This window comes from Crocodylus porosus, unplaced genomic scaffold (genome assembly GCF_001723895.1).
Source record: "Crocodylus porosus isolate Cpor-Errol unplaced genomic scaffold, CroPor_comp1, whole genome shotgun sequence".
NCBI lineage: Eukaryota > Metazoa > Chordata > Crocodylia > Crocodylidae > Crocodylus > Crocodylus porosus.
The window spans coordinates 70,595,473-70,607,861 of record NW_017728918.1 but is presented as its reverse complement, the minus strand read 5'-3'; the positions used below and the strand labels follow the sequence as shown (position 1 = coordinate 70,607,861).

Genomic DNA, 12,389 nt, shown 5'->3' with positions numbered 1-12,389 from the left:
AGCATATACTTTTTTCCATCCCAAAATATTGCAAGCTTTTTTTGAACAGCTTGAGAAGACTGTACATGGGAAGATTGAAATCTGGCATGGAAACTGCTCTTCCCGAGAAGTGAGAAATAAAAAATATGGGAGCCTAAATTTAATAGAAAGCCTATATGTGTGTAATGCATCAATAAATCTATACAAGAGCAGCTAGTGCTCATCTAACCTGTCAGAATCAGTAAGACCCAGTAAGGAATATGATGTTTAAAAAAGTTAGTATTTATTTGCAATAACATCTTCAGGTTTTTGAGGGTCTCCCCCCTGCCCTTCCACTCTTTTTCCTTTTATGGATGATAACACGCAACATTATGCAAAAAACAGTATAAAGAAAAATTAGACCCATCTTTAAAATGTTAGGTTTTGTTTATCAGTGGGCTTTCCCCTTGTATAAATTTGAGAGTTACAACTCATCAACAAGTTTTGAAAAATACTGTACATAGTTTAAACACAATTTGCATGACTCTCTATTGTCAAAGTCACACACTGCAGATGTTTAAACAGATGTTCTAAAATAGTATTGTCTTTTTTAACTATTTTGATCACTCATTTGAAATGTACATTTGTATTTCTTTAGGCGGAAGTCAGTTCATCCAAAAAGTCTATTGCTGAATCTTCAAACACATCAGGTTTGAACCATTCTGCCACACTACCTGAACCCACACAGGACAATATAGATAGAGCTTTCCAGGATCTCGCCACCAGTGCTATGGTATGGTTTGTGTTCAGTTATTATTGTTAGATGTGAATGCATATGTAAGTGGAAACCACAGTCTCTGAAAATGAAGCCTCTTTTTTTTAAAATTTTTTTTAGACATACCTAGGTAGTACTTTAGCTGACAAGAGACTTTGTTTGAGATTATGTAATTTTATATAAGCTATGTATTCCACAGAGATGCACAAATAAATGAAGTTTGGTTAGTAAATTCTTAAAATTTGACCAAACAATAGTCAGCAAAAGAGGTATTAGGAAAGAGTTCTGGGTAGTTGCATGCTGCAGTTTTTAAAAACAAAAATACTTAGTCCTAAATAATTTTAATTATTTTACTAAAAATTAGTAGTTCTTTGTCACTGACACTGTCATTCTTCTCCAGTTCTTCTGTCTTTCCCCTGTCCATCTACCTCTTTCCAACTTTTACCTCCCTGTGTTTATACTCCATCTCTTTTCCTTGGTCTTAACATGCCTGCTTCCAATCACTATCCTTTCTCCTTCTCTGTAATGTCCAATATAACTTGCCTTGTCTAGGTTAGAACTCAAGTTGTGATATTTAGAATCTGCTGGTGGGGAGACCTGAACTTGGCAATTGGGAATCTTGAAAACTTGTTATGTACTGTTTGTTAGCTAACCTTGAATTCCAGTCTCTACAAGGCAATTTTAAAAAACTTTCCACAATAGCTGTGTGATTTGCTGATGCTGCTTGTACTTATTCTGATTTGGCTTGAGTGACTCTGTTCAAGTCTTTTCTAGCATATAAGCCTTAATGCCTGTATTCCATCCTCTTCAGCCTTTTGCTGCCTTCAAAAGGCAGTTGTCACTTTCTCCTCAATACCCACTTTTTATCAGCTTCTGTGACATTTATAGGTCTTCACTCTACTAGCTTGGCAGCTTCTCCTGTTCCTCTCTTCCAGTCCCTCTGGGCTCTATTCTTGCGTTGCCTGTCTTACTTATTGGCCTTAACCTTGGACAACTTGGTCCAGGTGTGTATGTTTTTAATGATCAGTTCTATACTGATAATTGCTAAATGATGCTCTGCAGCTTGGATGTCTCTTCTCCTTTTTCTGTTTTGTATCCCTGCCTGTCTGAGTGATATCTTAGGTTGCATAAATGTTTTGGGGCAGGGAATGTTTTCTGTAGCTTAGGTTTTTTTTGTTGGTTTGTTTTGCACAATCTACCTGAGCAAAGTCTTTGGCGTGATCTCAAAAACAACATGGCCAAAATAGAATTTAAAAAAAATGCTGTTTACTTCCCTCTACAAATTCTTTTCAGTTTATAGACATTAGGGCTGGAAGGGACTTTGTAAGATCATTGGGTCCAGCCCCCTGCCCAAAGGGCAGGAATTTCTTTGTAGAAGACACCAACATCATTTCCCTACCTGTAACTGGGGCCCAGAACCTAGAGATCTGCAACTCTGCTCTTTTCTCCCCACTCTCTATCTACAGGGTGTGGGAAACCCTGGTATTTTTATAATGTTTATAGAAATCTACTTTTCCATTGACCATCCCAATAACCCACGCTCTTGCTCAAGTGGTATTTCTTCCTGACTCGCAGGTACTGAGCTCACAATCAAAAACACATGCCTATTATTTAATTAAAAATATAGTCATCAGTGCCTTTTTTTGTATTTGTCAATTCAGCAATTGCTTGCAAGACTCTAAATACAGTAAAACCAATATGATTCTTGATGGGTGGGAAGGGGATGAGTTGCATGGGGTTCCCAACTTGATTTTGCAGAGTGGTGAGCTCTGGTCTTAATGAATCCATGACTCTACAGATCCATCAATCCACTATCTGAACACAGGCACACATGCCAATGCCAGAGAGATTGCTGCGTCCCTCAGGCAAGAGTAGTCATTGTGGAGCACAATCTGGTAAGAGAGATTCTGCTTCCCAAGAAGTAACTTGTTTATTTCAGTTGGATATTGAGGAAAAGATTTGGATCTTAGTTGTCTGTTTAATGTGAAGGTACCACAGGATGTCCCTTACAAATTTTTTCATAGTGTAACTGATATGAATGTCTCTCTCTTAACTGGAAATTTAAGGGAGGAAGGGCTAAGATTTGATATAGATGAAGCAAGGTAAGGGAATACCATGAAACAAAAAGCAAAGTGTGCCAGATATCTTAGAAGCCATTTTTTAAAATATAGACATAAGCGGTTTGTCCAGATGTGTCTGGCAAGCTGAGCAATTTAGGAGTTGTATTCTCTGACTCCCATTCCCATGCCTTTAAATATAAAACCTTCCTTTCTCTCCTTTTCCATTCCATCTTTACTAACTTGCTATACATTTTCTTTCAGAATTGCAACAATCATTAATTTCAATAATTTGTGTGAAGGGCTAGGGACAGACATTAAAAAATACAAAGCTGGAATTGATTTAGTCTTTGCAGGTTACTCTAACCTAGAGAGATTGAACTGATTTGCAAATGGATAAACATTCACTTTTGATTCAGAAAATACAGGCACATGCTTGCAGTGGCTCAGGCTAGAAGCTGGGAGGCACTAGAGCAAGACCTCCCTTCCCTTCCAGAGTGCTAAGCTGGGGGGGAGGGTTTGGCCAGGCCCCGGCAGGATGCTATGATTATGATTGGCTTAAACCCCCAACCTGGCCTGCACAGTCCCTAGTCAGGGTGTGCCTGGAAGGGGAAGAGGAAGCAGCCCTTGCCAGGCTTCCCCCAGCCCCCTGCTTGCTGCTCAAGGGGCAGGGAGTATTGCTAGACCCCTGGCTACCGCTCTGAGGCAAAGGGTGTGGGGCCCCTACTTGTGTGAACTGTATGGATCTGTTGATGATACTGAGCTTTTCAGTCTTCCTCTCCTTGCTTCTTAATATTGTCCACTGCAAACTGACAGGCACTGCATTCCAGGTCATTTCTCACACCTCTCTCTGCCCCTTGTTGAACACTGAGTGCAAGCCAGCAGGGAGCTTACTAGAACACAACGCTTATCAGCCCATCAAGAAAACAAAGCCTCTCATTAGTTCGAGCTCTTCTTAAAGGGCTTTTTGTGAAGAATGGAGGGACATTTACCTGCTGACCTGTTGATTATCTTCAAAAAGCCCTAAGCTATTCTGTCTGCCTGTGCTGGAGAGGGAGAGGCAAGCATTAGCTAGAATTCGGGGTGGTGTGATTGTTACCAGATGCTGGCTGGTGTCTCTGCTGTGGGAGAGGGCGGGGATCCCTGCTTGAGCAGCAAAGGAGGGTGGGGCAGGGGGGAAGCCAGGCAGATGCTACAGTCCCCACCTCCTCAGTTAGCCAGAGCTCTTGCTAGGGTGGAGAGGGGCTGAGCCAGCCTCACTCTCTAGAGCAGACAGCTCAACCCAGGGCTGTAAAACATACTGGGATGCTGGCGGACTCTGATTTAACTTAAACCAGGAAGTGGTGTGCGACAAGTTCCATAAACTGGTTTGACCCGAATCAGTTGAGTTGGATACTACATTCAACCAGGTTTATCTTAAACTTGTTTTGGCCATTTTGAAACTAGTTTATATGCACTGAACTTATGTTCTGCTACAGATTTAAACCAGTTTCTGATCACTTAAACTGGCTTGTGTATATCTTCTGTCCCGAGTCTTAGAGAGAAATAAAAATGTCATACCTGAATACCACTCTTGTCCTTTTGCATATTGTATCAGTCTCTTACCACAGAGCTCTTGTGCAGAGTCAAAAAATTTTCTTAGATTTGCAGCTTTTCAGTTAGTTAACTAACAGGTATATCTTTCTGTTTTTATGACTTCTGCAATAAATTTGACTAAAGACATGAAAATATTAATTCTTAATATTTTTTAAATTGTGCAGTTTATAATGCCACAAGGTATAATGCTTATATAACCCATCCATTTTGGAAGTAGATTGAGGCCTGGTGTTGGACTAGGCAACTGCCCCTGACTGCTGCAAATGTATTCTATATGCACTGATAAATTGTAGACAAATCCCAGATAAGCTGTTTTTTTCAGCCATGCTGGTGTTTCAGATTGGTTAAAAAAATAAAAGCATCAGACCATCTGTTGCATCTTGTAGGGCACTTCCAAGTTATGTGGAAATGCAAATATGCTAATAGCATGCTTTTTTTTTTCACAAAAAGGAGTTTTGGCAGGTTGATTAGGTTTATAATGAGCCATTTGGTTTGATTGTTTTCATCACAGATAATAGCTCCTAAGTGTATTGAGTTAAAATCAATACCCTAGAACCCATAGAAATAATCATCATAGTGTTAGTATTTTTCATTGGAAAAGAAAAGAAATTAAAGATTACTTCAGTAATTCCCATTTTTAGTATCACTTTTATTCAACAGACTAGTGCTTATGCGACAATGGTAGTTGAGTTTTCAGAGCAGTCAAAACACGAAGTGATAAAGCTTTCCACTTATGTAAACATTTCCATTTCTGTGCATGCTGGACTGCTAACTGTGAAAAGTAGATTAATATTTTAAGGGATCAGATTGTCCATCTCTTTGCTGGTATTACTTCATTGAACATATGCTTGAAAACCTGCCCGTATTTCTGAGCCACAGTCTTTTGGGGAATAGGAATTGGTGGCTAGAAGCTAAGTAGAAGGAGAATGAGTTGTGAAAGTCTGCATTTCAGGACTTGCTCTTGCTACCCTCACTTAAAAAAAATCATGTTAAAGCTAATAGAAATATCCCCCTGTCAGCTATGGGAAGGTGGGGAGCACCTGGAGCCCTGGTCTAATGAATGTATGAGTAACCTCATGAAACTTGGCTCCTGCTCAGTTGGTCTATATATAGAGGGAAAGCTCTTCACAAATTGAAGAGCTTGCAGGACCAGGGTCTTAATTTTTAGAGACTTAATTTTGCCCTCTCTTTTCAAGGATCATGACTACATATGTGGGGGTGATGGGAAGGTCCCCCCTTGTTGGCTAAAGCAGTCATAATTTAAGTTAAGGGTGGGTGACCTGCAGCATAGGTGCCACAAGTGCCATTAGCATCCTCTGTGTGGCATGCAGCAGATCAGGAAGGGGATAGGCAGCACAGTGGCAGGGCAGGAAAGCATAGCAGTAAATATGTTGGGGAGTACAGGTCTGGGAACAGAAAGCAGAGCACCAGATAGGGCAGGAGAAGGGGATCAGAGTGCCACTCAAGGAGGGTGCAGGGCAGATCTGTGGCATGTCTACCAAAAAGGTCCCCCCCTGCAGTGATTTAAGCCACGACTGTGTGCAGGTTTTCTTTTTTTTTTCCAAGTTGTTCTCAGTTTGACACTTAACCATGCCAGTTCGTGCAGCAGTTTGAGGATAAAAAGAGCAAATCTGACCTGACACCAAGTCCTTGTAAAGTTTTTGCAGTTTATCTAAGTGTAGCAGGTTTAGCTGGCTCTTTTCTAGGTCCTCGGTTTCTACTAGTTGGCACAGGGTAGGGAGCTGAATTCTCAGTTCTGGAGTGTTGTTTGGGGAATCCCATCTGTGGGCTGTTTGTTTGCTCCGGACCTTTGGATAGGATAGGATATAAATCTAAAATAAATACCTAATCCTGGAGCTGATAGGTGTGGAATAATCTTTCATAAGGGTTAGAGCTCAGTGCATTATCAGCTATCCATATTTACATCACTGCAGATGTCTCCTGAGGGCTGCAGGCAAAAAAAGTGTAATAAGCACTTTCCCAGCGAGTCAACATTGTGACTTGCTAGGAGGGCATAGCAATTTAATGCTGACCTTCAGGCGGGGGGCTGGACTTGATGATCATCTGAGGTTCCTTCCAGCCCTAATGTCTATGAAATCTATGAAATTCAATATCCAGAGCCCAGTCACCAACTCTTCCGCACCCCAACCTCCTACCTGCAGATTGGATGTCCCAAAAATTGCAGATGTTGCTGAACCAATCCTGAAAGAGTGCATGTTAAATTTTGGTTGATTATTCCCCATGCTGTATTTCTCAGTACTACATTAAAAAGGTATCTAGTCAGGTTGCTCCTATACCTGTGTATCTTTAAAGGCCTCTCTGCTCTCTGTAAGATGAAAAATGTTTCTGACATATTAGGAAATCATACTGGTTTACCTGGGCAGTTTCTCTAGTTTTCTTGTGTGCTGTCACATGTGTACAAACACCCGCCTTTATGAGTTTTGATACTTCCTTAACCTTCACCTCTACTACTTCCAAGAAGTTTCTGGAACTTGATACCCCAGAAGAGACTTTACTAACCCTAAAAGCCACAACAAATGCTGCCTTAAAGTTCTGCCCTGCAAAGACATACCTGGACTGGAGGGGGTAAGGCAGGGGCTGGGAAAGAGCCAACACATAGGAGGCCTTAATATATGTAAATATCACGCAGCTGGCCTTAAATCTTGAATATTTTTGGTGCCAAGACTTAAAAGGCATTTGTACACGTTTGCGCTGCAGCACTGGGCGCTTTTAAAAGTACCTAGCGCTGCAGTGCATGCAGTTGGTTAAGTGGTGAAATGTGCATCAGTGCTCAGAAGATGGCAGTGGTGTGCTTTTGAACTAAAACACCTCAAAGGTGGTTTAGTTCAAAAGTGCACTACCACCGTTTTCTGCAGATTGATGCACTTATAACTGCATGCATTGCAATGCAGTATGTGTCGGCTCATGTGCCTGCTGGATCTCTGTTATGTCGTGGGACAAAAAGGTATGTGTGTAAATGCCCAAAGTTGGAAGCCTCATCTTCAGAAAGTATGAGTGAATTTTACTTGTAAATAGTGTTAGCTCTTTGAATCTGTCTTCTGAAATGGATATATGTAATGTCAGACATAATTACCATATTTACTTAAATATAAGATGACTTACCCAATAATTAGATTCTATGTATGGAAAACTTGTAAATTTGTTATAATATTCCAGGCAAAGAATCTAATTTATTGGAGGCTTACCTTGAATTTGTGCATCTCCCACTGCTACAGGAGGGAAAATGAATTTGGGGCTGGGGGAGGGGGTTCTGGCGGCCTCCTTAGCCACTGCTGCCCCAAGTTCTTCCCTCTGTAGTTCCCCCCCCCCCCACACCTTATGGTTAAACCCTGCTTTCCCTGAGCACATGGAAGTGAGGGGCAAATTTGAAAACAATAACTTTGAAATAAACATGACTATAGTAATTTGCATATAGGCAAATTACAATGGATACTATTGACTTAATTCATTTTACCTCCTGTTTTGAAACTGGGGCAGATTTTAGCACAGGTACTCCATAAACACACTTTTAATCACACTTTTGTACCTATTTATGTACAGTGCAAACTTTGAACCTCTCCTTGGACCGAGACCTTGTAGTGGTGGAGAGGCTTGTGTGTCCCAATGATCCTCAGACCTATGTCGTCTGGAGTCTCTCACTCCTGGCAGGGTCACCCATGGCGAACAGACCTGAGGGGAGGTTCCAGACAAACCACGGTCCAAACCCCCAGTCCTCAACGGTGGATCAGATGGAAGAAGTTAGGATCTCAGTGATTGTTAAGATAGAAGAAGTTTGCATCAAGATAGAGGTCATTAAGGGCCAGTGGTTCTCAACCTTTTTCATTCTGGGACCCATTTGCCAAGATTGGCTTGTCTTGACCCCCACCCCAAAGCCACAGCCCCTTGCTCCTCCAGCTGCCCCCATCCTACTTGGGTTGGAGCACATGTAGTGAGTGTGGGCCCCTGCATGTATGGACACTGGCCCCATGCTGCCCGCCCAGGCACACAGCTCCCTGCTGCAAAAGACTGCCCTCGCCTCCTTCCTCCACTGAAGGGCCAGTTGCATTCTCCTTGCTACTCCCCATACCCTGCTGCAGCCCCGCATCTGGCCACTGTCTCCTGTGTGCGTGCATGCATGCATGTGCACACAGACATGCACGCACCCTACCCCACAGCACCCTACGCCCATCCTCTGGGCAGTCCCCTGGACTTCCATCCCCCACTCCCATGCCCTTACCTGCATCCAGCGGCTGGGGCTGCTCCCATGACCCGGCCTTGCTGTATGCTGGTTATGTGCATCTGTAAATACAGATGCATGTGTGCCTGCTGCCTCCAATTGTCCCAAGCAGGGCTTGTAGGCAGGAACATTGCCAGCTTGCAAGGGGAAACCTGTGCTTTGGCAGATTTCTGGAGAGTTCCTTGCAACCCTTTCAGATATTCTTACAACCCACTTTTGGTCATGACCCACAGTCTGAGAAATGCTGATCTAGGGTTCTCCCTTTCCACTGGGCTCAGATCTCTACCTTTGTCAAGACTGTGTGGTTGCTATTTTTATGCATCAGCTTCCTCATGTAATGTTAAACAAAGTCACATGTAGGCTTCTACCACAGGAAACAACACGTTCTCCTGTACCACCTTCCAAAAGCCCTGTGGCAATGCCTGAGTGGTGATGGAGACAGGATTAGTGAATCTAGAAGTCTCTAGCTGTGAATCTGTTTACAGGCAGCAGTAACCTGACAGTTGTCTTACACCTGGGTTGAGGCAGGGGTAAAATTTGGCAGCTGCTACCATGACTGAGAAGTCCTGTTCAGGATCCCCTCTGCTCCCTCCTTTATGGGGAATGGGCTAAAAAAGGTGCCCTAAACTAGGCTGTCTTACCTGCTCCCAGCTGGATAACTGTGTCCCATGGGATCGCTTTCTCTGGGGTTGAAACATCATCAGAAGACAATGATTTTTGCAACCTGGAACATTTGCACTTTGATGGATAACCAAAACAGCGAATGACTAGAAAGAACTGCCATCATCTCCAGGGAACTAGCAAGATGCAACATCAGTGTGGTAGCTCCAAGTGAGATGAGATGACTGGATGAGGATCAGCTGAGGGAAGAGGGTGGAAGCTTCTAGAAGTGGAAACTGGCCTAGGACAGATGGCTTAGGACCTTCTAGAAGTGGAAACTGGCCTAGGACAGATGCATTTATGCATCAGTTTTGCTATCAAGAATCAGCCCACCAGACAATTTACAGAGCTCCCTATGGGGATTAATGAACGTCTTCTGATCCTCTGTCCTTAAGCTCAGCAACAACCAGTATGCCAACATCAACAGTGTATATGCCCCAATGCTTGATGCTGACTATGATGTCAAAGAGCATTTCTACTCAAACTTTGACTAATGCTGTCTGGGAGGACAAGATCATTCTCCTTGGTGACTTCAGTGTCAGTCAGACATTACCTGGGACTGTGGAGTGGCAATGTTGAGTAGGAAGAAGTGGGAAAAGCCAACTGCATTGGCATCTATCTGAGCAAATGCATGAAGCATGGTCGGGACCCGGTGTGGCAGGGCAGAGTGGGGCCAAACAAGGAGACTCGTTGCCACTGCAAGCTCTGTGCTATCCTGGAGAAGCACCCCCCTGTCCACCTGGCAGCAGTGGGAGCCGCGGTGCAGGTTTGTGTCTTCACTGCTACTGGGTGGGCCGGGGACACTTTGCCAAGGCAGTGCATGGCTTACAGCGGCAATGAGCTTCCCTGTCTGGTCCCATTCTGCCCTGCTGCACCAGGTCCCACCTGCTTTGCTGTGGAGGCCCTGGGGGCAGGCAGCAGGGCAGGGAATCCTAACTCACAGTGGACAGCCTACCCGCCCTGATGGGCTCTGCTCAGCCTGCCCTGCCCACAGGGCAGGGGGAGCTGGGCTCTGCGCTTTTCTCCCCACTCAGGCTGCAGCACCTGCCACCTCCCATGGGTGACAACTGGGGCTTGGGCGCTGCTGTAGGAGGCAGGGGGCTGTAGCTCTGGCAGCTGGGGACCCCTCTGGCAGGACTGGGGGGCGGGGAGGGCTGTGGTTAGGGAGTGAGGGACACTAACAGGGTTGGGGGGCTTTGTCTTGGGAGTGAGGGGCCTGGACCTGTGTCCTGGTGAGCGAAGGGGGCAAGAGGAACTCTGATTTTTTCCATGATTTTAAAAAAAAAACCCAACCCCAAATCAAATGTTAAAATTGTATAGGTATTTAGAATTTATTTTATTATAGTGGTTGAGGCACTGGTAGGCTTTCAAATTGCTTTAAAATTGTAAATATATCAATAAAACATTGTATAGGCCTGTTTTTATTTTAATCACGGATTTTGGGGTGTTTATCAGAGAATTTGTGATTTATTTATTTATTTATATTTTTTTTCCAACAGAGAAAACCATGATCCCTGGTAATAATTGACTCCTTCCTCTTCCCTTTATGCACCCAGTACTCACTTTGATTGCTGGGCTTTGTCGGGAACCTTACATTTCTGTAAAAATGCAAACACCTGCTATGTGGCTACATAAGCCTGATTTTATACTACTTCAGGTAGTGAATAATTTTCCAAGGGAGCATGATTTTCTGATGGAAAATTCTGTCGCTGGAAAATCAATTTTCCTCTTGACAACAAGAAAGAAGCAAAAGGTCAGAAATTCCATTTCATAACAGTTTATGATGCAACACAGGAAAAAATGTGGTTGTGTTGCAGGTATCTGCAGCTCTTATCCAGCAGACTTGCTTAAGCAAGTGTCCAAAGCTGACAGGCAAATTGTTGAATAAATGCAAATAATTACATTACTGGTTCTTTGTTGCAATCCAGAGGCAGGCAAACGGTGGCAGCATGGCAGGTAAGGGTTGTGAGTGCCTGCACCTCAGCCAGTTATGATGCCAGTGACAGGCTGGGAGAGTTAGGTAGGAGGATGTCTACTCAGAGTACTCGGTAGGAGGACCCCAGGACTTGGAACAGGGAATCTTTTGGATTTTCATACACACAATATTCAGTTTAGGTCCTTCCGTGGGTTGGAGCAGAGGACATGTGTGAAGCATAAATATGGTTGACACTCCTCTCCATTTCTATACACTTTGAATAGTTGCAGTGGTTGAAGTACCAAGGCTGTGCTTAGACATGTGGACATATCAATTAAAAGTGTTTGCCATCCTGTGGCCTGACTTTTGGATTTCCTTTCTCTAAACACATTTGAGTAATAAGTAGGGCTAGCAAAAACCATATTTGCAGACCTGTAGGAAAATCCCCTCCTAAACAACTGGTTAGAATGAGGAAGAGATTTAAAGCAACAGGCTTCTCCCACACTCTTCCATTGATATTTTTTTTTTAAACAATCAGTTATTAATATGATGCTTTGCACACTTATCTGCTGTCTTGCAGTCTTTAAATATCGAAAACAGAGATGTGTTAATAGCCCACTACTACAGTTCTCCAAAGTAACCAGGCATATTGTAGAACTTCTTGGTTTTTCATAGAATCATAGAAGTAGGGTCGGAAGGGACCTTGTAGATCTTCAAGTCTGACCCCCGGCCTGGGCGGGAGAAAAACTGGACTCAAATTAGTCCAGCCAGGTAGGCATCAAGCGTCTTCTTAAAGACCTCCAGGGTAGGAGCCAGCACCGCTTCCCTTGGAAGTTGGTTCCAGCTCCTAGCCGCCCAAACTGTGAAGTAGTTCTTGCGGATGTCTAATCTAAACCTACTGTCCAGTAACTTGTGTCTATTATTCCTTGTTATGCCAGGGGGTGCTGTCTCTCCCAAACCCTCCTGGTCCCCCCTAGTGAGTTTATAGACAGTCACCAGGTCCCCCCTCAGCCTTTTCTTGTGAAGGCTGAACAGGTTCAGGTCCCGCATTCTCTCATTGTAGGGTCTGCCCTGTTGCCTTCGGATCATGCGCATGGCTCTCCTCTGGACCCTCTCAGTGTTGTCCACATCCCTCCTGAAGTGGGGCAAACGGAACTGGACACAGTACTCCAGCTGTGGCCTGACCAGTGT

At 43.7% G+C, this 12,389-nt stretch overlaps 1 protein-coding gene across 2 annotated transcripts in view; it reads left to right on the top strand.

Moving 5' to 3' along the window:
• UBE2J1 (ubiquitin conjugating enzyme E2 J1) overlaps positions 1–12,389 on the top strand; it is a 32,505-nt gene that overhangs the window by 15,490 nt on the left and 4,626 nt on the right. For both annotated transcript variants that reach the window (XM_019537744.1, XM_019537745.1), the window contains exon 6: positions 617–751. In XM_019537744.1, the coding sequence (XP_019393289.1) occupies positions 617–751 (135 nt within the window). The remainder of the gene's footprint in view (positions 1–616; positions 752–12,389) is intronic.